The sequence below is a fragment of the Notechis scutatus genome, chromosome 1, assembly GCF_049901735.1.
Source record: "Notechis scutatus isolate UNSWTSFEM ecotype Mainland chromosome 1, rNotScu1.2, whole genome shotgun sequence".
NCBI lineage: Eukaryota > Metazoa > Chordata > Lepidosauria > Squamata > Elapidae > Notechis > Notechis scutatus.
The window spans coordinates 234,033,442-234,060,235 of NC_142009.1; the positions used below are offsets into that span (position 1 = coordinate 234,033,442).

At 38.7% G+C, this 26,794-nt stretch overlaps 1 protein-coding gene across 3 annotated transcripts in view; it reads left to right on the forward strand.

Moving 5' to 3' along the window:
- Positions 1–25,983, forward strand: part of PKP3 (plakophilin 3) — an 86,335-nt gene extending 60,352 nt beyond the window's left edge. For all 3 annotated transcript variants that reach the window (XM_026668158.2, XM_087950699.1, XM_026668159.2), the window contains exons 3-14: positions 3,485–3,573; positions 4,021–4,733; positions 6,857–6,980; positions 7,256–7,460; positions 17,584–17,758; positions 18,628–18,745; positions 20,189–20,356; positions 21,024–21,209; positions 22,072–22,225; positions 22,375–22,567; positions 24,654–24,741; positions 24,914–25,983. In XM_026668158.2, coding sequence (XP_026523943.1) covers positions 3,485–3,573; positions 4,021–4,733; positions 6,857–6,980; positions 7,256–7,460; positions 17,584–17,758; positions 18,628–18,745; positions 20,189–20,356; positions 21,024–21,209; positions 22,072–22,225; positions 22,375–22,567; positions 24,654–24,741; positions 24,914–24,949 — 2,249 coding nt within the window. In that variant the 3' untranslated portion in view covers positions 24,950–25,983. The remainder of the gene's footprint in view (positions 1–3,484; positions 3,574–4,020; positions 4,734–6,856; positions 6,981–7,255; positions 7,461–17,583; positions 17,759–18,627; positions 18,746–20,188; positions 20,357–21,023; positions 21,210–22,071; positions 22,226–22,374; positions 22,568–24,653; positions 24,742–24,913) is intronic.
- The last annotated feature ends 811 nt before the right edge of the window (positions 25,984–26,794 follow it).

Here is a 26,794-nt window from a genome sequence, read left to right on the forward strand (position 1 = left end):
TGAGAGAGAGAATGATATAAATTGTGGGTAGAGACCTGTGAGAAGGGTCTGAATGTAAGTGCATTGCAGTATCAGTATACTACAACTGCCAAATGACAATCAGTGCAAACCCAATCTTGCTTAGAGAAGAGAAGAATCATGTTTAGACTTAATGTATTATGTCTATGGAAATTATTTTATTTCTTGATTTTAAAAAATACATGTGAATTAATTTAAGAACCATCCTTTAGAATCTTACGTTCGTGTCTATTTCCTACATATTCACATGTAGAATGTCAATGTACATGGAGCAAGGTTGAGATTGTTTATATGAATGTAGAATGAGGTCTGGTTTGTAAAATGAATGTTATTTTTTTCAAGTATGCTAATACCAGATTTGGCATGGATAACCCATTGGCTGCAAAACATACTTAGTTTTGTGGTCTTTATTGGTCCATAAAGTTCACTAAAATTTGTGCAACTTCTGAATAACCATGGCAATTGCTGAGTAATTGTCAGCAATACCTGGCATAATAGCAGATTCCCAAGATAAAGATTCCCTACTATAAAATAGTTATTATGTTATAGGGCTCCACAATTTCTTTAAATAATTTTTGTAGATGTCTCTAATGTTTCTCTGAAACAAAGAGCAGATACAGTGTTGTCAAAACATATAATTTATGCATCCATTTTAAGGGAAGTAAGAATGTTCTGAAGGAAAGATTGATCTTTGACACTAATTTATTTAGGTAGCTTGAACGAATTTCAGGCTTTTTATTATTACTTTGGCAGCATTGTAATAGCCTGCAAGGCTGTCTCGCAGCTCCTGACTTGTGAGCAGCCTTATAATCTCTGAGCAAGATCTTACAGCTTTAACATGTGCCATTCAGAGAGGTGTAGAATCAAGTAGCCTGTAAACACTCTAAGAAATGGTTGCAAGCAGATTCAGGTGGCTGAAAAATCTTGCCAAGAAAACTACAGGGGCTTCTCCAGGCAGTCTCTGAGAATTGGATATGATTGAATGAAAGGTGAGGGGAATGCAGTAGGTCAAAATTTAACTTCTGATTGGGCTCACTCCCAGGAAATATTTTCAGTCAAAATCTCAATTCTGAAATAATTACATATCATGGTAAGGCATATCGTAGTTTGTTTATGGCTTGGTAAACAAGCAGAAGCAACATAATTTATGAGTGCTACCAAATTGCCAATATCGTGTTAAGCCGTAACATAGTTTTCTAGGTTTGGGTTAGTGCAAGGGTATTAAATTCAATTTCATTGAGGGCCGCACCAGGGTTATGTTTGACCTCGGCGGCCGGGGTGGGCATGGCCAGCTTGATGTCACTCGTGTCAGGGGTGTGTGTGGTGACCCAAGCACTCTGCCAGCGAAAACGGGCTCCAGAGCTCCATTTTCAGCTGCCCCCCCCCCCCAGCTCTGTTTTCACTGGCAGAGAGTGGCAGGATGCCGTCACAGCCAAAAATGGAGCCTCAAAAGCTCTGCTTTTGCAGGCAGAGGCACTGCAGCCCAGTCTTTTGCTGTTTCTAGGGTGGCCCCACGGGCCAGAGCTAAGTACCCTGTGGGCCAGATCCATCCCCCGGGCCTTGAGTTTGACACCCCTGGATTAGTGTATTGCATGAATTCAGTCAATTTTGTTTGCAAGTTGTGATTCAAGGTTTAATATAGAGTTGCAAAAGATATGCTGCAGGGAGTCCACTTCCTCCCTTTACCCCATTAATATTTTTGCCCCTTCTTTGGTTTATTTTTTTAAATGGGGAGATTGCATAACCCACTTTGAAGCATAATCTTTATTAAATTCTCCCAAGTCGATCTTGTCACCACCTAGTCTTGGTGTGTCTCCCTTGATCCGATGAAATTCCTGACTTCGTGTATTGTGTGACCCAATTTCAGTGCAGCATATTCAGTGTCATCTATGAGCAACAAAGATGTTTAAATGAGGAGAGGGGTAGGCAAAAGGGCTGCAGTATTTCTGTAGTTTTGAACATTTGTGGTGCTCTGATTAGAGATAAGTAGAAATGGTGAATTAAGGACACTGTTAAGAAAACAGCAAAAGAAGACAAACAGGTACATGTGACGGATTTGGCACGAGTCTAGACAGTTATTGAAAAAGGTTAGGCAATCCAGTTGCATAAAGGTTCATTTTCCAACTGGAGTGTCAAAAGATTAGGACTTAGGCTGTTAGAAAAGAATCCCAAAGATAAAATACCAGCTAAGACTAGTCCCTATGTGGAGTAGAGATTCTCTGGCTTCCACTTTTCTGGATTCTCTGGCAGCTGTTTATTATATGACAATATTTGTGGACTCATATTTTGCTTTAGAATCAGCAGAACCTATTATTTTGTCATATGGACTGAGGAATCTATTCTAAATATATCTTGAAGAAAGCTATGAGGAATACATTAAAGCCTATGAAATATAGGATATATTTGGCAGGACAATTTGTAGACAGACAAAATAGTCATTGTCGTATGAGCTGCTTGTCTGTTCCTGGAAGCAATTAATTGATCATTAACATTGGTCCAGTTTTACTGCCTGAAACAAATATGGTGCATCTTCTAACACTAGACTGGAAGTGGAATTTTATTTCAGCACCAGTGGCAGCATCCTTCACAGCCCCCAAGGACAACAGGCTAGCTCAGAAAACAGGGAGAAAGTATAGTTATTGTATACACAATTCTGTCTTCCAACAACTTACAATTGTTCCAGCTTTCCCAAAACAGGTGGGGAAGCTACTTCATTCTTTCTAGTTGCCCAACTGTACTGTTGTGAACAATCCATATAGAAATAGTATATTTGACAAGATGAATCTTTGGTGATTTAGCAAGATTGCTGTATATCAATCTAGCCGCCTGGGACTTTAATTTTATAGTAAAGAAAGCCAGTTGGATGTTAAATACTTGGACTGTCTAGCATCTCCAGGGATAAAATCCCATATTGCAGATATTTCATTCTGCTAATCATTGCCAACTATAGGGGGCAGTGCTCATCTCCATTTCCTCCATATTGTAGGACCAGGTAGGAATCCTGACACCAAGATTTTAGAGGACTGTTGCCAACTTGAAGACACAATATTGAACTGGATTGGCCAGTCAATAGTACAAGATTATAAACCTGTGCCATTTCAAAAATACAACATGGGAATAATTGAAACCAGAACTTTGGCTGTTAATAAGATGAACACAAAACCAGCTGCGATCTCGGAATCCATATTACAAGAAGAATATGATACCCTCCAGAGATGCTGGAATGGACAATATCTTCCATCATTTTCAGCCAGATTGGCTGGGGATGATGGGAATCAGAATGCAGGGGATCAGTCCTTATCACTGAGTTGGGGACTACTCTAAATTTAAGGAGAAATTCTGATTTTTCTCATGCAAATAATACATCTCCTTAAAATGTAACCAGCTTCAGCCAGTTACTGCCCTACTTCCATTTCTTTCTTCACTTTCTATACATAATGTAATATCTCTCTGTATCCTACTGCAGGTGGAATCTCCTCCAATGGTCAGTTTAGAAGTCTACAGCAACAGTTTAGTTCCAGATCTCAAACCAATGGCACAGATCACAAAAGTTTGGTAAGTAGAGCTGTTTCTGTTGCCTGTTTCTATTAATATTTAACTGCACTTTATTCCCGCGGTTATTGATTTTTCAGTGTCAAAGGAATCTGATTTGGACAGATAGTTTATATGCATATATGTCCTTCCTGTTGCTGACTTCCAGCACTGCAGCCTTTAAGTGATGATGCCATATGATACTCTTGTTTACCTTAGGAAGGGTGTCAGGGCATGTAGTGCCTAGCCACAAACAGTGTAGATGTTGCAGCCTGTAGTCCCCAGAATCCCTGTAGTAGGTGTTCATTATTATATAGATTTAGATTATTTCAAAATATTTCAACTGATCTGATAACTGGCATGAAGGAAATGTGCGTGTATGTGTGTGTGTACGAGAGACAGAATTTGTTTGCGTTTGAAAATAAGTATTAACTTTCCCTTCTTTCCTTCCTTCTTTCCTGCCCCTTGCAGCTGCACCATTCGGTTGATAATAATGGCTATAATTCTATGAAGGCTGCCGGCTGGTCCTCCCGCTCAGCAGTAGATCTCAGGCCCAATACTAGAATAGCCGCTATCAGCAATGGCACTGGCCCCAAAAGTCCACTGTATGGCACGAATTACAGCTCCACCACCCGACCCAGGCCTTTCAATGACAAGAACTACCGGAACTGTCAGAACTATGACACCATGTCCTTGCACTCCCTGCGCCTGACAGATGGGGTCTACGGCCCTGGGGTTGGGGATGACCACTACAGTGTAATGTCTGAGGTGGAGCCACTGACCCAAGCAACTCTCTATAAAAACCGGGGCAGTGGGGGCTTCCAAAGATCCTACGCCTTTGAGAGGCAGATGAGCGCTGGCTCTAACGCTTGCGCAAAGCGGCCTCTTGACTGGATGGATGGTATGGTGGTCCCACAGAACAGGCCCGTCATCCGTGCACCAGCCATGCGCACTTTGCAACGTTTCCAGAGCAACAACCGCTCCCGATTTAGTACAGGCTCTTTCAGTGGCACTCAGACCTGTCAAGGAGGGGCTGGGAACACTTACGCTTCAGTGGAGCGTACTTCGCGTGCGCCTTCTGTGCACAGTTTGGCTGAATCCAACCACCATTTGCAAGACCTGCGTGGCATGGACATGTTTGATGGTCAAAATACGCTGATGTCCCAGCAGTCCTACTCTGGTGGGTAAGTGTGCCGTGAATTTATAGCAGTGGAATGCTCTGGTCCTAACTGAGCTGAGGAAACAGGGACGGCTTTCAGCCACTTAGCTGCCCTGAATCCCAACCAAATCCATTTCTATTGACAGCAGAAGGTGGGAATGACATGACTGCAGTTCAGGCACACAAAGTATATAGTCCTAGACTGAGAAACCTAGCCACTGGGGCACAGAGCATGCAATTTTTGCATATTGTTTCTTTGCTAGGGTGCTCTTTATTGGTGAATCTGGAAGTTAGGGTACCTGATTATCTGTTATGCCTAAAGGACTCAGGTGGCAAAACAATGGCATCAGTCTCTGGATCCTGCCTTTACTGAACAGAAAGCCACCTAAAAGAAACAGCACAGGAAAATGATGCAAGTTATGTTCTGTGTGCTCACTGATTTTCATATACGGGAGTTGTAAATGAGGTTATTCTGAACCTGGGCAGGTATTGACATTTCTGTCAGTCCTAATTAAACTTACAGGGTGTTGTATGTGGTATGTTTCTATAACAGATGTTTCTATAACAGATGTTTCTATAACAGATGGGTTCTTTCAGTTATTCCTTGTTGATTGTCTGTAGGTGTAACAGCTGAGATTGGAAAGATAAGAACCATTGGTTCCCAGACTAGAAATAGCCAGAAACATATCTGGCTTAGAAACATATCTCATCTTTCTAAATCTTTTTAAAGGATGAGCCAATAAGTTTTGGTTAATTGAGAAAAGTGAAAGGAAGAAGCTTAGAACTCAAACCTCTGGGGATGAATGGATTAATTTTTATCTCTCCCCCCCCCCTCTCCCTTTCCTCCTCCCTCCGCCCATCCCTCTCTCTATCTCTGGCATTTTGGGGCTGCATTGGGCAAGCAGCTGATGCACAGAATCTTAATTTTTTATCATAACATAAAATATGTCCCCCCCCCTCCCCGGAGTTTTGCATACTGAGAAATTACATTTGTATTTATAAAAATTAAAGCAAGTTTTAGCACTTATGTAAGGGAAAAGGCTTGTGTAAGGGAATATTGAATAACAAAAGCAAAGTAATAGTTTAGAAATTTGATGTACAGTATGGTCTGATTATGCCGGCCCTGTAACTCTATTTTACCAGGCTCTTTCCTTATTAAGTTCTCTTCCCTCCACTTCCCTATCCTTTTTTTAAAGCAAGATCTTTATGTTTTGGCAAGAAATTCAAATTACTTGTATGCTTCAGGCCAGTTGACAGGGCAATTGTGCATCTATATGTATATAGGAAGTTTTCCTTAGTAGATATAGGTAGTCCTCAACTTACAACTAGTCACTTAATGACCATTCAAACACACCTCCAAAAGGTACTTACAACCCAATTTTGAAGTTCCAACAGCTGCAACCCTGTTCAGTCATATGATTGCATTTTGGCCATTTGCAATGTCCCACAGTTACATAACATTTTTTGCTGGTTTCCAGCATGTACTTCCAGTTTCTGACAAAAAAAAGCCCATTGGATAAAACAGATTGACTTAACAACCATAGTATGCTCTCTTAATGACCATCACACACAAAAAATCAGGAATTGTCAAGTGGTAACAACTGCAACAATTTATGACTATAATTCTGGACTGAATTACAGATAATTCTAGACTTACACCTGCAATTGAGCCCAAAATGTATGTTGTTAAGTGAGAAATCTGTTAAGTGAGTTTTAAAAATACATCGTTTCTTGCCACATTTGTTAAGTGAATCACTGCAGTTGTTAAATTAGTAACACGGTTGTTAAATGAATCTGCCTTCCCCATTGACTTTGCTTGTCAGGAGGTCACAGAAGAGGATCACATGACCCCAGGATACTGCAGTCGTCATAAACGTGAGTCAGTTGTCAAGCATCCGAATATAAATCACGTGACCATGGGGATGCTGCAACAGTCATAAGAGCGAAAAGCAGTCATTTTTTTCAGTGCTGTTGTAATTTTGAATGGTCACTAAGTGAACTGTTGTAAGTTGAGGACCCACCTGTACAGTTAAATTTGGGGGGGGGGGGTAAGCACAACAGTCAGATGAATATTATTAGAAATCTCTGAAAAAAAATGAGAAGATTTGAAATTGCATCATCTCCTCTTTGGTTTAACTTTGTTTTCAGATTTGATGACATTGATCTTCCCTCTGCGGTGAAATACCTGATGGCCAACGACCCCAACCTCCAGGTGCTTGGGGCTGCTTATATCCAGCATAAGTGCTACAGTGACAATGATGCCAAGAAACAGGTGAGGCTACGATGGATGGATGGATGGATTGATAGTTGCCTAAGATCCCAATATAGTTTGCAGGTTTACTCAGTGATGACTCTCCTTTAAGAGGTTGTGTCATGCTTTGTTATGGTGGGAGGGGTTCCTGCATGTTGAGAGGGAAGATTATTTGACTGAGGAAAAAGGCAGCTTGCTTAGGATGAGATGGGTGCACATGGGTGGAGATGAGACAGGATGAGATGTCCACATCTCCCCTCTTCTCTCTTAAGATGTGTGCTGCGCTCTTTCCATAGGCTCGCAGTCTCCAAGCCATATCCAAGCTGGTGAAGCTCTTCAACAGTTCCAACCAAGAGGTGCAGCGCCATGCCACAGGTGCCATGCGCAATCTTATTTATGACAACGCTGAGAACAAGCTGGGGCTGGTGGAAGAAAATGGGATCTATGAGCTGATGCGCACTTTGCGGGAGCAAGATGATGAATTACGCAAGAATGTTACTGGTGAGTGAACATCATTGTAGACAAATTATAGGTGCAGGATTGGGAACAATGGATCTGTATCCCACCCAAGAAATAAGAAAACTAAAAACAAATAGGATAAGTCATTTTTTTAAACTAATTTCAAAATAGTCTTTCTTCCCCCACCCGTTGGCCCAAACTAGAATCTAAATGCATTCCAACGTGGCAGAAAAGAAATAGAAAAGCTGCCAAATAATAGGAGCCATGGTGGTGCAGTGGTTAAAATGCATTGCAGTCTAACTCTGCTTACTACCAGGAGTTCGATCCTGATTGGCTCAAGGTTGACTCAATTTTCCATCCTTCTGAGGTTGATAAAATGAGGACCCAGATTTTTCTGGAGCGATATGGTGACTCTATAAACTGTTTAAAGAGGGCTATAAAGCACTATGGAATGATATATGCTATATGATATATGCTAAATGCTATTGCCATAGCCTTCCACTAGGAAAAAAAAACTATTATTACATTTAATTTCCATGTATCTTAACATAAGGGTCAGCAAAGGAGAAATCTTAATATAATAAGACTGTTCCTTGTGATTAATAGCCAAATATTACAACAGGAGGAAGCAATTTCTGTCTTAGAGAAATTGTTCTTAATGGGAAATAGAAAAAGCTTCTGGCTTTTAAAATTTAATTTATTTTTTTAAATTAAAAAATATCACTGCATCAATTGGCTGAAAGTGATCCAGCCTTTATAAAGCAATGCATTTTCCCCCTAATGTTCAACCAAATAACTAACATGTAAATTATAATAAAATATAAACAATAGCATAACTTTAATCTAGAAAAATAGATAAATGGAAGAAGAATCATGAAACAGATGACGTCTTCTTCCCACTGGTGTTACCAGACCTAAGGTTCCATTATAAAGTAAAACCAAGTTTTAATGAAGTTTTGTGTGGAGGTGACATCTGTTATTCCAAAATGTCTATTAAATATGAAGGTGGCCAGTTATGTTATTTTTAATGATTTTCTGTATTTATTATAATTTCATAATTGCATAAATGGCATACATAACGTAATTTGTTTAATGTCATAATCATGCAAAAATGAATTACAGATGTTGCAAAGTTAAGGTAAATTTAATGCTTCATCAGGCTACTTTAGATGTAATGGACTTATTTGTTACTTTGGAGGGATGTTTGTTGCATATTCACATTAAATGTGAATCCATGAAATTATATGCTTATATAAATTGAACCTGTGGTATGTCTGGGGTATGGAAGGAGTAAAAAAAGAAGAATAAGAGGAAAACAGATTGGTAGGGGTCAGGGAAGATACTAGGGCCATCTTATCTCCTAATTATTATTATTTAAGCCAGGAAGAATCTTAAACCAGAATGGAAATAAATAACTAGAATAAATAATTCAGTGACAGATATTAAGGTATAAAAGAAATCTCAAAAATGGAGTCTCACACACCCCATCAAATTTTGCCATATAATAACGCCTATAATTTACAAGCAAGGTTCAGAGATTGCTATATCTAAAAAGTATTGTGGCAATAGAAATATTACATAGGGTGGCAATATGATTAAACTGAAATGTGATAGAATTTGAAAATCTGAATGTATCAAGAGACAAAGAGTGGCAAGAAATAATGTACAGCAGATGTAATGCCAGAATTGAAACTGCCATCTGTCTTAACACAAAGATTAAATGCAGGCAAGACATTAATTGTATTTGCCTTTTTCTGAAGAAAACAACATTGGCTTATATTTTCATCTGAAAAGAAGCTTCTAATGTACAGCTGAATTGCATTTACACAAATGGTAATCACATTTATAGACAATCACAGTCCCAAAGGATTTGCAACAGTTAATGCAAAATCAAAATGTTTTAACCAAGAATTTGCCGAATAAGCTATAATTTACGGAGTGATACACAATGTCAGGTTGAGTTTGCACATCACAGTAAATTTAAAAAGGCATGTTTAGTTTATATATGAAACCAGGGACATATTTAGGTTATTTGTGCATTTTGTTTGGTGTAATAAGATGCACTCTCTCTTGTTCAGAACATTTGCCTCCCTTCTGTTCCAAATTCCCTTCATAATTAGCAACCTTTAATGTTCCTAAAATACTAGTTTATTTCTTAATTCACAAACAGTAAAGCTATATTGAGGAGTAAATGAATTGAAGGAATCAGTGAAATACTAGCAATTCCTGGATCCTCTCTCTTTCCTTGAATATCCTCTTGGGTAAAGAGATTGGAATGTCAGTCCATTAACAAGCTCAACTTCAATGCGCCTCAGTAAATCCTAGCAAAGAAAAGGGTATTAGGAGGGGCTGGGCAAAGGGATGTGACATTTTTATAAATTGTTTGTTTTGCTTAACATCAGGTAAAGAGATAAAGAGAAGCAGGCTGGGGGAAGCAAGGGGCACAGTATGGCTATATGTTGCAGTTGCTGGCAAATATCCTTCCCTAGGAAGAAGTGGGAATAGAAATAAAGAGGGAAGATAGCATATTTGTGTTATTAGTGTATGTCACCATAGAAATTGGCTGGAATGTTCACCTGTTGGAAATGTGAACAAGATGAAAAGACCTAATTATATTTGGTGGACATGTAAAAAAGCTAGAAAATTTTACATTCAAATACACAAACTGTTTCAGAGTGCACAAAGTTGGAAATATTCAGCATTACCTATTCTGTCTCACCTTTCTTCTTTCTCAAAAGATAAAAGAGTACAAACTCACACAAACACAGGCAGGCAAGCTGGCTCGGACTTCACAGAGTTAATTCTTTGGAACTGATAATGTCCTTGGCATTCCAACACGCTCTGCCTGCCAAGTCCGAACTGATAACAAGTAAAAAGCTACTTCCAGAAAATTACAAGGCAGATCATAAAATCATTCACAAAGAAAACCTGAAGCAAGATTAAACTTTGTCCCGTACAAAGTTCCAGCTGACAACACACCCACTTTTATCCCCTGTGGGGTGTGGCTCAATGACTCAGCTCACTCTCTGACCCTCCCACGCCTCCTACGTTGCTGCTCACGTTTCTTCCTACGACGCTGCTTAGGATCAAGCCAACATTCTTCCTCTTGACTCCCTGTCAGGGGCTGCTCCGATATGCCTTCCTCCTTATTAATCTGATGAAACCTGAGGCATTATCAGGGAGGAAGGCATTGCCAGGGAGGAAGGCATTCCCGGTTCCTCCTCCTCATCTTCCGAGTCCTCTTCCTCTAACAGCACAGGCTCGGGAATCGGAGCCACAACAATTACCTACAATGGAGAAATAGCTGGTGAAGATGATGAAACTTGCTGAGATGGATAAATTTACTTGTTTGATCAGAGAAAAGGCAATATCTACATTTATTGCTGACTGGAAAACCCTTCTCATGAATTTATTGAATTATCATGAATTTATGGTTTTGGTGATTTGACAGGATAGAAAGGAGAGTTATGAGGAAAAAATGGCCAAATTTATAATTGTACTTGTAACTGCTGTAAAAAAGATTGGAAGTTAAAAAAAAAAACCAGAAAAGACAAGATGTCTGCTGCCTTCAACTGAGGATGAGTTTGTCCAGAGAGAGTGATCTCCCATTTTTTGCCAACTACATGGGAATGTTTTTTCAGCTTTCTTGTATACAATCAACAAGCCCAAAGTTTCAAAATAAATATTGCAGTAATATATTTACTGATAATTTTATTATTTTTTCTAATAGCCTGAGGTTAATTACAGTCTTGTGCAAGATCCACTTTATAAACTAGACAAACTAGGACCCTCCTTTAGTTTTAGTCTGTTAATTCCCTCATAAATCATCTGCCTGTCTACCAATATATAAGCAGATAAATCCCAGCTAAATCTGCATCACTATCTTTGTTTCGTAAGAGGAAATACCACCTCATTTTGCTTTATGTTGCTTCACTGTTAAGGGAATTCTGACTTTTTGAAATCTCACTTTATTTTCTCTCACCTTTTCATTCCAAGAATTCTGTATATACATAACCAGATTTTCCCTCTCATGTATGGCTTAACTGCTCTTCAGCTACCCGAACATGCAGAGTTGCAACAACCTCTTCATTTCATAAGCAAATGTATGTTGGCTGCTAAAAGAACAACCTACATTCTTGTTTACTAACTTGTGCTCATCTACATTCACTGGTAAGCCATAATGTGAATTCAGTAAGAGCCACCCTGTCTTTTGTTTTTTTTTAAACAAAGTTTTATTTTGAACAATAAACATACAAACAAAACACAAAAACAAAAAACCCTCTTTCAATTATATACATACAGTGTGTCAGTTGGTTACAATCTTTTGTGCTATCCTTTTTTTTACCATTACTCACAAGTTATATAAATTCTCACCTTATCAATCTAGCTTGTGCTTATGTAATATCAATTATTAAACATTCATTTGACTAAACTATTTTTCCATCATTTTATACGAGATATTCTAATTTTCATTATGATTTAATCTTATACATTCATCCAATGGTTATATATTTTGTATTGTATTCTATATCAATCTATTAACTTTTATTGTAAGGCTTACTAGTCTATTTCTTTACCATGTCTTTTTATGTAATCATTGATAAAATAAATCCCATATCATATAAAATTGTTTATCCTCTTCTCTAATTTCAAATGTCAATTTACTCATTTTAGCACAGTCCATGATTTTCTTAATAATTTCCTCCTGGATAGGTATTTTTTCATTTTTCCAATTCTTAGCAAATACAATTCTAGCCGCTGTTAAAACATTTACAATCAAATATTTCAATTCTTTACAATATATTTCCGGTATAATTCCCAATAAAAATATCTCAGGTTTAAGGTGTTGTTTTGTCATTTTGTGTTGTTCTCCACATTTCCATAGCATACATGTCCTTATTCATTTATCAGTTGATTTATCCTTCTCGAGTCTCTTTCCTTTCTCAATTTTGTCATGTGTTGTTTTGTCATTTTTTCCAACCATGTGTGGATTATAATCCAATATCTTTTTGCATCCGAGCATGTCCACCACATATAGTAATATGAACCAGGTATCTGATGACATTTCCAACATTTATCCAATTTATTCTTGAACATCCTCGCAATTCTCGACGGGGGTAAGTGCCACCTGTTAAACATCTTATACAAATTTCCTTTATATGCAGTTGACATTGTATTTTATAATTTTGAGACCACAATTTTTGCCATTTATCTAAGTCAATCCCATATCCAAAATTTTTCCCCCACGCAATCATTGTTTCTTTTACTTGTTCTTTCTCTAATTTAAACTCTAGCAAATGTCCATAAAGTTTTTGATTACTTTTTCATCAGTACCTGTCAAAATTTTATCTAAATCAGTCAACTTATCATAGATACCTTCTGTTTTAACATCTTTATCAAATCTAGATTGTAATTGCAAATATGAAAACCAATTCATTTTTACACTTTGTTCTTCCAACGCTTGCATAAATTTAAGTTCACCCTTTTCATTCAATATCTCACCATATCTAAGTGTTAACACAAACAACAGAGGCGACAGTGGACAGCCTTGTCTAGTCCCTTTTCTTATATCTGTAAAGTCTGTTAATTCTCCATTTATCATAACCTTTGCAGCTTGTTTATGATGTAGCGTTTCTATGGCTTGAGTAAATTTTTTACCAAAGCCCATTTGGTCCAATTGTTACAGCATAAAACGCCAATTCACATTATCAAAGGCTTTTTGTGCATCTAAAAACATCAGAGCCAATTGTTTTTCAGGATGTGCCTCATAGTATTCCAGTGTATCTAAAATTATTCTCATATTATCTTTAATCTGTCTCTTCGGCAGAAATCCATTCTGATGAGGGTGAATAAAATTGTTTAAGTATCTTTTCAGTCTTTTTGCCAGAATTGAAGCAAAAGTTTTATAGTCTGAATTTAATAGTGATATTGGTCTGTAGTTTTTAACTTGCTGTGGGTCTGAGTCCTCCTTCGGTACAAATGTGATATATGCTTCTGACTATGTTTTGGGTATTCTCTTCTTTGTCATAACTTCATTCATAACTTCTAATAAGTGAAGATTCAATGTTTCCTGGAATGTCTTATAAAATTTCACTGGCAAACTGTCCGGACCTGGTGCTTTCCCAATGTTTTGCTTTTTTAAAGCTTCTGTTAATTCCATCATTGTTATGTTACTTTCTAACATTATTTCAATATCTTTGGGTATCTGAGGCAAATTTGCTTCCTGTAAGTATTGTTGAATTGTTTCTTCCTGAACATTCTCTTGATGGTACAATTTTCCATAATAATCTTGAATAATTTTTTTCTTCTCCACATTTCCATAGCATACATGTCCTTGTTCATTTATCAATTGATTTATCCTTCTTGAGTCTCTTTCCTTTCTCAATTTATATGCTAGCCATCTGCCTGGTTTGTTTGCATCTTCAAAATAGTTCTGCTTAGCATTTTTAATTTTTTGTGCTATTTCTTCTTTTTCCATTAGCTCCATTTTATGTTTAGTTATGTCCATTTTAATTTTAATGTCCTTTTTTTTGTGGAAATTTCTGTAGTTCTTTTTCCAACTTCTTCCAATATTTTAAAGGTTTTTTTCTGTTTTATATTTTTTTTCCTTAGTCCATTATCAAGCCTGTTGTATAAGCCTTCATCGTGTCCCAGAGGTTCTGTAATGATGTATCCTCTCTTGTGTTTTCTTTTAAGAAAAAAGTCAATTCTCTCTCAATTTTCTGTTTAAAGTCTTTTTCGTTTAATATCGTATTATTTAAAGTCCATCTAGATCTCCTTTTTTGTCCTTTCCATACAAGTGTCATTGGATTGTGATCTGCCCAGGTACTTGCTTCTATTTCAGTGTCTTGTATGTTAGAAAGCAATTCTAACATCCATATCATATCTATTCTAGACCATGATACATGTCTATTTGAATAAAAGGTATATTGTTTATTTTCTGCATTTCTCTCTCTCCATGCATCTTTTAAGTTTATCTCATCTACCATTTGAAAGAAGGATTTTGGCAATGTCTTTCTAGCTTTCTTTGCTGTTTTTTGTGTTTTATAGTCCAATTTGTCATTTATTATTCCATTAAAATCTCCCATCAGACAGATATTAGCATAGTCGAGTTCAATTATTTTCTTATGTAATTTCCTGTAAAAATCTTCTTGATTATCATTTGGAGCATAAATTGCTATTAAAAGTATCTTTAGATTATTGTCCATTATCTCCACCATCAATATCCATTCGTCATCATCTGTATATGTTTGTTCCGCAGGGATTGTATCTCTAATGTATAACACCACTCCTCTCTTTTTACACTGTGTCAACACTGTAAATAATTTCCTTAATTTTTGTTGTTTCAATATATAATCATGTTGTTTTTTTAATATGTACTTCTTGTAGACAGATTGTATCAAATTTTAATTTCTCTAAGTTAGAGCCACCTGTCTTTTGATTGTCTGCAATTATGAAAAGGGTTCATTTGCTCAAGTTGGGGTTTCATTGTCATACTCTCTTTCTGTTAGTGGTTACCAAGCTGGGTTAAAACTCTTTGCATTTTTATTAGCAAGTGTAGGGATTAATGTTCCCCTTTGCAAAAGTCATGTTAAATATCTGTTCATCCCAAATTTCCCAAGAGGGATAATGCTTATGCCTTTCAGCAAAATCAGCCACAGAGGCCTTAGCAAAAGCTGAGGAAAGACATGAAACTTGTAGCCATACTAAGTTAGTATGGGCCACTTGTATGAGTAGGTAAGCAAGTCCAAAGCCTGCTGGGATAGAGGCCTGACATTTCAACATCTACAGCTTCTCAAGCAGTTATAACAATGGTTGACGCACTGAGATGCTGTAACAGTTAAGACTGCTCATGAACACAAACAGAATGAATGAGTGACATTTCCTGGTGTCAGCAGATAATAAACTAGAAAGGGGAAAAAGCAGAAGCTAATTCTCGCAATTCTTCTGTTGCTAGGCAGCAAATATTTGTAGTTATTTTTTGGGGGAGGCAAGTTGATGCTATTGGCCTTATTGACAGCCTATTTCAGGCCTCCCAAAACTTAACCATAGCGGAGAACCCTTTTGTGACTATACAGCACACACCCTTTATAACAAGGAGGAAGAGGCAGAGGTCAGCCTATAGCCTTGTAGAGATCAGATTGAGATTCCCATTATCATTTATCCTCAGTTATGTTGGTGGGGTGGATGTTCAACAGTATCTGGGAGAACAGTGTTTTCCATCCTTACTGAAAAGGGAAAAGTAACCTGACAAATATGAAAACTAAACAAAATTAAGTCCTCTAATCTTGTGGAGATCTCAGCTGTGAGGAGCTAAAAAAGGAGCTAAAAAGGAGATAAGTTGCTGGAAGGCATGGTGGTTGGCTGGGCCTACAAGCTGTCTTGCTCCAACAAGTTGATCTGATTCAACCATTGTGTTCTTTGCAGTGAAATATTCTAATAATGTTGAGAACATCACAACACTTGATTTGTGCAAGTTTATACACAGCCATCACCCAACCAAAACCTGTCTACTGTCCAAAAAGAATTTTCTCAAGAAGTTGCTCTGTTTCTGCTGTTTTGTCTCTACTCATTACCCAAACTGATGTAGATAGCAACAGTCCAGGACTCTGTTAATTTCCCCAGGCTTCACTAAAACAATCAGAATTTTTGCAACCATGGGTTTTTCTACAGAATAGATCTGCAGTATACATTGACTTAGGTAGTTCTTTCCTCACAATGGGCACTTATCTGTTGCGTCCTATGTGAAACCAGATAGTTGTCAGAAATAATCTAGATGTTTAGCCTAGCCCAACCTGAGATGAAACCTTTAGATGCCCCATTCAAGGAAGGGACAGACTATAACCTCAGAGTAGTTGTTGAGATTTCTTTGGAATCTGTCTGTATATGTGTTTAATAGAAATTTGCCATATAACTATGGAATGGCAGAAGTATTGGCAATGAATCTGATTAGAATTTATTTAAAAATGGGCAGAATAGTCTTGGGCCTTCATTTTTTTATTTATCCATTTTAAAAAGAAACAGTTAATTGCTTAGTGAGTTTCCAAGTAAAAAATTGTACCAGGTTGATTGATGACTGCTTTTTTAACACCGTTTCCAGTTTATTTCAAGTGTAGTTTAATTAAGGGAACTAGCTGGCTCACTGGAACAATAGTTTAAAAAAGGGTTTGAAGAGACATGAAATAGCTTGCATGTACATTTAATACCAAAATCAAATGAATGAGTGACCTTGGTTGCACTCCAGGATTCAAATGATAGGTCTTGCATTATTCAGAGTTGCTGTGGGATCCAGCAAAGAAAGCATTGGTCTGAGATTAGTAATAGTGCTCAATGGCCCTGCTCAGCCATAGGCTCAGGTGGCCTTGGGATAGTCATTCTGTGCCGGATGACATGGGAAAGCAAATGGGACAGGTTAACATGTTCCCAACCAGTAAATTCTTTGTATGTAATCTTCAAGGCATTTTCTGAATTTGGGATAATTCATAAGTAACTTCAAAACAGGTCAGGTGTCTGCCCTCTGCAATTTGGCTTTGCAGTTAAAATCTTCCTTCAAATTTAGTCTTAGCTGCCTACTGATAAAAGTGAAAATGTGATCAAAAGCGAATTGTTGTAAATACTAATGAGATAAGATTGTAAAGCATTCTGCACTCTAAAAATTAATGGTGATGATAATGATAACTTGAAAGCAACTGAGGGATAAAATAATATACTGCAACTTTTACCTAATTCTGGATGTGTTGTGCATGAACAGTAAAAAAAAACAACCCTGTTATATGTTATTTTAAATCTCAGGTTGATGAAATATGTTCATTCTCTATTGTGATTTCGTTTTGTATTGACACAGAGGAAAATCTGGCTGAACTCTTCCCTATGGTCAGAGTTTAAACTACTGCTTAAAAAGTTACCAGTTTTATGTACCAGTATGTGTATGTTTCTATGGATGCAATTCAACTTCCTTTTTCTTTTTCTCCCTCTTTATTTTTTGATTTTAGTTTTAGCTTTTTCCTCCTTTTGATATCATAAACAATAAATGTTGTTATTAAAAGGTGATTTCCTAAATCCCAAAGGTCTGGTATGCATAAGGGAGCCATTCCCATCTTGCTGAATAGTGCCTTCTGCAAAGATATTGTCTCATTCCTCTGTCTCCTGATTGATTGCTTTGCAGGCATTTTCTGGAATCTGTCTTCAAGTGATAACCTCAAGGACCGCCTTGCCCGGGACACTTTGGAGCAGCTCACAAACCTGATCTTGACCCCTCTCTCAGCCTCAAGGAATGCAGCTATTATCCAGCAAAACGCTTCGGAGGCAGAGATCTTCTACAATGCCACTGGCTTCCTCAGGTACTTTAACTATATGAGAATTATAGGGTCTGAAAGAAGTAGGAAAATCCTGATCAATAATAGCCATTGTTGTTATAACCTTTTAGTAAGATTGGTAGGGATAAAAAGAGAAATGCAAGCATTACCAAATCCCATTCAGCAAAAATAGTTCACAACTAATGTAGAAATAGTAAACACCATTACTTTCATAAGTTTCTCGGGCATTTGAGTATGCTCTATGTTGTATGGATAGAAGAGAATATTTGTCAATCTGTATGGTATACTTCCACTAAATATATATGGGAGAGTTATTCAGCCATAGTGTTCCTCATTTATGCTATTTTAGTCAGTATCACCAATTTGATACATAGCAAAGATTAGAATCGGGACAATGGCAACACAGCACATTATGTTTCTGACAGAAGAGGATCAAATTGAATCAGTACTTGAAGCGGAGAGTAATTCATTTATGATAAGTATCTATATATGGCTGCTGGAACATTATGTTGGATTGTAAAGCAATATACTATGAGAGTACAATTCTTACTATGAAAATATTCTTTTCCTCACCAAATATAAATCAAATTTTGCTTCCACTTGACTTTGTCAAGATTGTAGCTGAATTATATGATCTAATTTTTGCTGGTTTGAATGCCTATAATTGGCCTTGCTTGGTAGATTCAGTGAAAATGGTAATTCTGCCACAAGTTGCTGATTCCTGGTTCAGATAATATTCTGGATCCATATTTTGCTGCTTGGTGGAGGGGGACAGTTTGCTGAAAAGTGTTCCCTGAGAAATTGTATTTAATAAGAGGACAAAGACTTGAGTTTAAAGAGAGTGCATTGGAGGAATATTATTGTAATGATAACCCTTCCTTTTTCTCCTACAGGAATCTTAGCTCTGCTAGCCAGCAGACTCGGCAAAAAATGCGCGAATGCCATGGATTGGTAGATTCCATGGTCAGCTACATAAATAGTTCACTGGAAGTAGGAAAATCAGAGGACAAAGTGAGAGCTCTCATTTTATTCTAAATCTGGCTTGAGTCAAATGGGAAAATGCACTTTTTCCAAGACAAAATTTGTGACAATTTCCTGTGGTTATTTTTTTACATATAATAGATGTGAAATGATTTCTCCACTACTGTAAATATTTAATTGGGTTGTCCTTCATGGTCCATCCAACATATTTTTCCTTAGGTTTAACCTGTCATTTCATTATTTACCTAAATAAATTGCTGAATGAAACATTTACTATTTATGGACTACTAGTTCAAGTAAAGAGGCATTGTAGAAGATTGATACTTTCTAGATACACATTTTTAAGGCAAGCATTGAGAAAAAACAAAGTTGTGATAGTAAGTGTTATATGTAATGCACAAGAACACCAACATTTCATAAATTTAACATTCAGATGAAGATTTTGGTTAGCGTGGGCACCTGCCAAATGCATCTCTGTAAAAAAAATATCGCTTCCATTTACACTTTTCTTTTTAGATATAATTTAAAAAATGAAGTACTTTATATTACTGCAAGTACCGTAGTTAGAATATCAGATCAAGGCTGAGGGGATGTGGGTTTGAATTCACCTTCAGCCACGAAATTCACTAGGTAATCTTAGCCTGTCAATAATTGTTTGGCTGCCCTACTTTACAAAATGATTGTGACAATAAAATGAAGTAAGAGAGCCAGTGGCTATGTTTGTAAAACACACTTAACTTTGTTCCTGATTATTTTCTTGGTTTGCGAAGTACATTGAAGGATAAGCCAAAGCTAACCAGAATTAAAGCAAATTTAAATAACAAGTTTAGCTTGTTATGCAACTGTAAGCTGCTAAGTTTGTAGTTGACCTTGTTGAGTATGTTGTATGAATACAGCTATTGAAATACACCCCATGCTCCATGTGCAAAGGTGGATGTCAGTGTAATAATCTAAAATATATCATATTATGAATTGTCTAATAGACTAAAGGTTTGGTTCTTCAACCAAAGTTCAATGCTTGATTGTCACTTGGAATAGAGATATCCAGGAAGTTATTCTTCAACCTAACAGACTCTTGGCAAAAATACAATATGGATGGCTTCTGGCACTGAAACAACCTGAATCTGTCAAAAGCTGATGAAGATTCTTGCTATAAGATGCCTCAAGCAAACATTTGAAAGGCAAATAATGCATCATTAAACAAATGTGTATGTTTGATACAAAAATATTGTAAAATACTTTCTGTTTGGAGCTCTCTCTATTATTGCCTAAGGGATCTTATAGCAAGGATCAAATAGATATCAGAATATATAAAATACACTATTAACATCTGAACATCAAATTTAACCCAATTTAGTCTATGCCAGTTACTACTAAAAATTAATAAAATAGAAAATTGCCAGAAATAATATACTATAAAAAGGTTTGTTTGGGTTTTCTTTCTCACAAAAAAAATGGATTTTGCCCTCACAGAGTGTTGAGAATGCAGTCTGTGTCCTGCGCAACCTCTCCTACCGACTTTATGATGAAATTCCTCCTTCCTCGCTCCAGCGGCTGGAAGGATATAAGAGGAGCGATGGAGCTAACATGACAAGTGAGCTAGTAGGCTGCTTCAGCCCACAAAGCAGGAAGGCCCGAGAGGTGAGACTGTGAAAAATGCCTTTATGGGAGAGAACTGAGCCTGTTCTGGGCAGCTGTTATTTCATGGGATGAAAAGTAAATGAGGAAGAAAGGAAAGAAGGAAGCCCCTGCTTGAGAGGAGCCCATAGCTTGACTAAGAAGACTCTGAGCACACCAGTATTCAATCCCAGCCCCTATATAGTCAAGAACAGGCCTCAGTCCCACATCTAGAGTCTTCACTGGTATATTGCTCTGGACAAATTTTTTTTCCTTAGCTAAATAACAGTAGTGAATCCCCGACACCAATGGGGAGGTATTCTAGATCAGTTGGTCCTATTCCTGTTCACACTTAAATGCCAACAATTCTTCTGGAATCGAAATTACCGTTGGTAATTGTGATTGTCGGTTCCTCTGAGTAATATGCCTCAATTGGAGGGAATTAATGCTAAAGTATAAGAAAGGCATAGAATTGTTATGGGATGAATAATATCCTGAAAGAACAGTAACTGGGTCAAAAATGATTAGAAATAAGATGTGAGAGAATGGACTTCTTGGGAATGGATTGAGCAATAATAAAGCCTTTTTGAACTGGGTAAACTGTAAAGGAGACAAGAAGACTGTAGCTAGAACAGAAGTTCATACAGCCTCAAAAGAATGGTAATTAAATACTCTCTACTCTTCCCCTTAGCTCCACATGAACTCTGATATGGTGACTTTCACAGAAGTTTCTAAGGATCCTAAAGGGTTGGAGTGGCTCTGGAACCCTCAGATTATAGGGGTGTACAACAGGCTGCTACAGCGATGTGAACTGAATAAGCATACCACGGAGGCAGCTTCTGGAGCGCTTCAGAATATCACAGCAGGAGACCGGAGGGTAAGGGTGACTCCAGAAATACCAGCCTGAATCTTCTGAAGATTTTAAAATAAAGCAATGCATATTAAGGAGAGGAGGAAGTTAAGACGTTAACTTGACGTTTTGTAGGCAACTTGAGTTAGACATGGAAGATGAATTCTCTAATGGTTCCCTTATGATGGTTACATTCAAAGAGCAATAAAGCAAAATGAAGTAGGCCTGCTCAAACAATGGAGCACCTCTATTGCCAAAGCTATCAACAAACTTTCCCCATTTTTGTCTTGTGCCCTGAAGGAAAAGGGCTCTGAGGCTTTCCCTGTGGTGAGCTTCTGTTCAGCCAATAATATAGAGAGAGAAGATATCTGTGAAGAATGCTTGCTCTGCCTACTTGAGTTTGAACAGTGATTTCATTGAAAACTTGCCCAACTTGTTACGGAGGGTGAGAAAAGGAGAAAACCAATAAAGTTGATTGCAGGAAGGAAAGGAGTGACAAGGCTTCCATTGTCTGCCTAAAGCCAAACATGATTAAGGCAGTTAGCAATGGTCCAGAAAGCACGGGGAGTAAAGGAAAGGTAAAGAATAAACTGAGTCATCTGTTGCAACAATCAGATATTTCTTGGCATAGATATATGAAAGTGTTATATTTTTGCTAGAGCACCTTATAGGAGAAGAATCAGTTGGATATTATTTCTCCATTTGTGCTTAGAACATGGGTGTCAAACAACGGTTTTCCCATTCATGGAGCTGGGGTGGGTATGGCCTGCGTGTGACACATCCGGCCCATGGGCTGCCAGTTTGACACCCTTGGCCTACTAGAACATTAGTATTAACTTGGCAGGTGAATCATCATTTACTAGCTCATTCTTTCCTTTCTCCATTGTAGTGGGCAGGTGTCCTCAGTAGGGTGGCTTTGGAGCAAGAGAGGATCCTGAACCCTGTACTGGACAGAGTCCGCACAGCTGACTATCACCAGCTTCGCTCTCTGACAGGATTGATTCGCAACCTGTCCCGGAACGCACGCAACAAGGATGAAATGTGTGAGTTATTCCTATAGGAAAACGCAGCAGGGCCTTGACAAGAGTTCCTTTCATGCAGTTCAGATGCTTTACCATGCACAGTGAGATTTTAGACAAAGCACATTTTCTCCGTGTACTATTTGCTAACCACTTTTGTTTCGGATCGGCAGCAACCAAAGTGGTGAGTCATTTGATCGAGAAACTTCCTGGAAGCTCCGGAGATAAGTGGCCTCCAACAGAGGTAGTAGTCAACATCATTGCAGTGCTGAACAACTTGGTTGTGGAGAGCCCCATTGCTGCACGTGACATTGTCTACTTTGACGGTCTGCGCAAACTCTTCTACATCAAGAAGAAAAGAGACAGGTATGTGGGGAATGGCCATTCATACTACATACTGACTTTATCCTTAGAGCAGCATTTTACACTACTTAATTTCTGGGTTCTACTGTAGCTTCAGAAAGCTTCCTTATGCCCCTTGTTTCAGCATCACAGAATGTGTTGTTTACTACAGTGGTCCCCAACCTTTTTTGTACCAGGAACCAGTTTCAAGCAGAAACACTTTTTCAAGGACCGGGGGGCGGGGGGCTTTCTATTTTCCATTCCCAAAACTTTATGTTTACCCTACAACTAGCATTAAAGACACCTGACTGCAGTCTCTCTAGTTCTAGGTCTTGCCCAGCTGTGTAGCTACAAAATTTCATGCAGATGTTTCTCTTATCTCTGTTTGGTGAAAACAGGAATTGAATGAGGAGCATTTAGTCAGTGTGTTTTCCCTAGGAAGCTCCTGTAGTCCTTGTTTAGGGATCATTCAGAGCTATGATGGACCTCTAACATCCAGCCCAGGAAGAAACTGCTTCAAAGAAGCGGGGGATGGCTTTTCCTGTCGCCGCAGCTCCTCCGAAGCACCCGTTCACCCCCACCCCCCCGCCCGCCCGCGCGCGGTTCAATCCAGTGCTCCGTTCTGCCTGCCTGCCTGCCTGCCTGCGTTTCTGGTTGTTTGGGAGCAGCTTCGGCTGATAAAAAGAGGCGAATAGTTATTCTCAGCCGAAGCTGCTCCCAAACAACCAGAAACAAAGGCAGGCAGGCAGGCAGAACAGAGCACTGGATTGAACTGCGGGCGGGCGGGCGGGTGGGGTGAACGGGCGCTCGGAGGAGCTGTGGCGACAGGAAAAGCCATCCCCCCGCTCTTTGAAGCAGTTTCTTCCTGGGCTGGTGGAGCAGCGAGAGAGCGACTGAGGAACGAGGCGGGAGGAAACCGAAGCCGCTGAGCCGGAGAGCAGGACAGGCTTTGGTTGCTTCCTCCCTCCCCTTCTTTCATTTGTGTCCTTGATCCCTGATCCCAGCAGCATTCACCGAAGGCAAAGAAAGCCGCCATTTTTTTAAAAAAAATTCTTTGCGGCCCGGTACAAAGTGCTCCACGGACCGGTACCGATCCGTGGACCGGTGGTTGGGGACCCCTGGTTTATTAGATTCACCTAATGTTCAGAAGTAGAATCAATTTGGAAATAGGAGTTAAGGCATCAGGAGTTCTGATCCCACTTTAGGTACAAAGTCAACCAGTCATTCTCTCTCAGCCCTAGGAAGCAGGCAATGGAAAGCCTAAAAACTGCAATCTTGCAAAAAAAAAAACACCTGCAGGGACTTGTCCAGGCAGTCACCTGGAGTCAGCACTCACTCAAAGCATATACACACAATCCTCAAAAGGTGTGGTCCCTTTCAAAAGCAAAAGACAAGTTCCCGTGCATAAATCAAGGGCTGGAGGAAGGAAGAAAATGGGCAAGAAAGCAAGCCTGTCAGACCTCAAAGGTTTTCAGTTGACTTTTATTAAATAATCCATCTAAATGATTTATTTCCAACACTCGAGAGAGTTTTTTTCCCACCCTAATCTGACTTTGTTAGCTCCTTTGTTTCCTGGTATAGCATTCAGACTGATCCATGCCTTTTATCCCACGGGCCTTACCTTAAGAGCCTGGTGGGTGAAAAGTCTGATATACTCATTTTGAAAATGCCCACAAATCTCCAATGGACTCTTCTTGAATGTGCACCAGCTGCCTACAGAAGGCCAAAGTGCCTGTGCAGACTGGCCATCTTAGAAGAGGAACGGTTGGCATTTCTGAGGTCTGTGCAGCTAATGCCACTCAGTACCGCATTACAGGAACACAGAAAGGTTTGGCTACTTCTGTCCCTCCTTCAGCCTCCAATCCTCTTAAAAGTAGCAGCAGGTTTCCTGGCTTTGCAAAAGCATAGATCTTTTCCTACAGGGATGCTGCTGAATAAATATTGGAGATCAAAGGGACATAATCCAGGGAATGGGAGGATAAGAGTTCAGCCACAAATGAGTGTGAATATCTTGACTTAACGTCCATTAGTCATTCATGGAGAAGAAATGGGGATGTTTGAGTCCCAGTGTGCACTAGTAACATGTTACAGATTTCTTCTCTTTCTCTAGCTTGGACAGCGAGAAGGCCTCCAGAGCTGCTTCCAGCCTCTTGTCTAACATGTGGCAGTACAGCAAGCTTCATCGGGACTATAAAGCGGTTTGTGTTTTCTCTCTCTCTCTCTCTATTCTGTCTTCCAAAGTGAGCTCATAGCACCTAGATGAACCCATAGATGATTCCCTTGGTATCTCTGGGGCTTAGAAATGTTAGCATTTGCTGGATCATCACTGACCTGATGTGTGCTTATGACAGTCTTTTTTATGTTTTACAGAAGGGCTTTCGGAAAGAAGATTTCATTAGCCTGTAAAGAAAAGGCCCTGCAGAAAATGGACTCTCCAAACTTAAGTGTTCTCCATGAATCTTGTTAATAAAGCACCACTAAGGACTGTGACCCTACATCACTGAAACCTCTTTTTGCAATCTCTTCCTTTTTAAACAACCGGTGTCAGTTGGCTAATTTGTTTTTAATTTTTTGCATTTAAAAGTCTGTGTAAAGCTCAGGTTTCTCTGCCTTGGCCATCTTACACCACGAAAGTATCCCCAGACCGAATATGCAAATCGACGTCCATGCAAATTCCAAAGTCCCCTATCAGCATTGCCAAAGCCATGTCCTGACTTCCCATAGAGCTGGGATTTTAGAATGTATGGATGTCACAGCAGAAATTCCAGACTGCTAAGGATAGTGGAGTTGTTCTCCTAGGAGGCCGTGGTATCAAGGGTGTTTCCATTTGTGTTCATGTTTATTGCTTTCTTTTATTCTCTCCCTCCCTGGAACTCCCCTAAAACTCTCCCTGGTTATTGCATATATTTTCCTACCTCTGTATATTCAGGAAATGATTGCTTGCTTTTAATTTCAAAAGGACTGGCTTATACGAGTTTGAGATAGAGATTTTAACCTTATGTATAAACCTATTTGTAAGATTTTAGGAAAGTCTAATTATTGGGAACTGAGGAATAAATGTAGGCTTTTAAAGTTGTATTAACCAATGCTTAAGAGGACAGAGTGCTTTGGAGTATAAATTTATGCTGGAGTTTGGTGATGGATTTTCTCATTTTTATTTGAAAGCTGTAATGGGTCTGAAGACATAATTTTCTGGAGCTACATATAGCATAATTTACTTCAGTTCTTGTGGGTTAGAAAGACTATAAATGGGGAAAGAAATTATGGAAAGGAAGTGCTTTCTCTAAGGAGATACTTTAGCTGGGTATCAGTCTCCTTGCAATTTGTACAGAATTTTTCTTTTATCTCTATTGGAATAGGATTGCCTTGGTGAAATTAAAGTGCCTGAGACTGTCCCACTAAACTGTTTTAGCAACAATAAACTCATAAACTTCAGATCACCCTGTTTTCGCAGTGCATTTTGTTGGACTAAAGAACATTTCTACACTACATTTATTAGCACTTTTACTGTCCCACAGCATTGATCCTCATCCTATTAAATGAAGGGTTCTGTTGAGTACTCGGTTCTTGTCTGATGTGTGATGACACTGATGGAAGAGGGCATCCTAGCAACTAGAGAAATAGTTTCAGTGGGCTGGCGAAGGCGGTTTGGTGGGATGCAGTCAATAAGGGGTGCATTGTCTGATGACTTAGGGATGTGGAACCTATATGGAAGGTTGGTCATGAGTGTGGAGTCAGGTTGCTGTTGCCCGTGGGCTGATTGGCTGTTTGGCACACAGTGATATGGTACAGGAAGGGAGGATGGTAAAAAAAATCACCCAGTTATCAAATACTTCAGAAATGTCACTCTCTACTTTTGTGACTTCATACAATACTATAGTCTGGCACATGTAATGAAAGTGCTGAGCTGCTTGACTGTTTTTCTCCACAGAAATTACCCCACCCCACCCCCCAAAATGGCACAAAGTTCTTAGGGAAGGCAGTTCTTATCTCTCAATGAATAGGCCAGCATATATGAATTTAGGTTTTTCCTCTTATAAAACTTAATCCAATTATTTATTTGAAGCACAAAATGCCAGGGATAGTAAGGCTGTCTGAAGGAGATAAGAGTCCTAGGGTAAGTATTAAAATAGGTACTTATCAATAAGAAAGATATGAAAATTAGTTCTGTGCAGCAACTTGGATTCAAAGAGAAAAGGGTGATTTGGAGCAACTGTGTTGCACCAGTTGTCAATAAATCAACATCTTTTC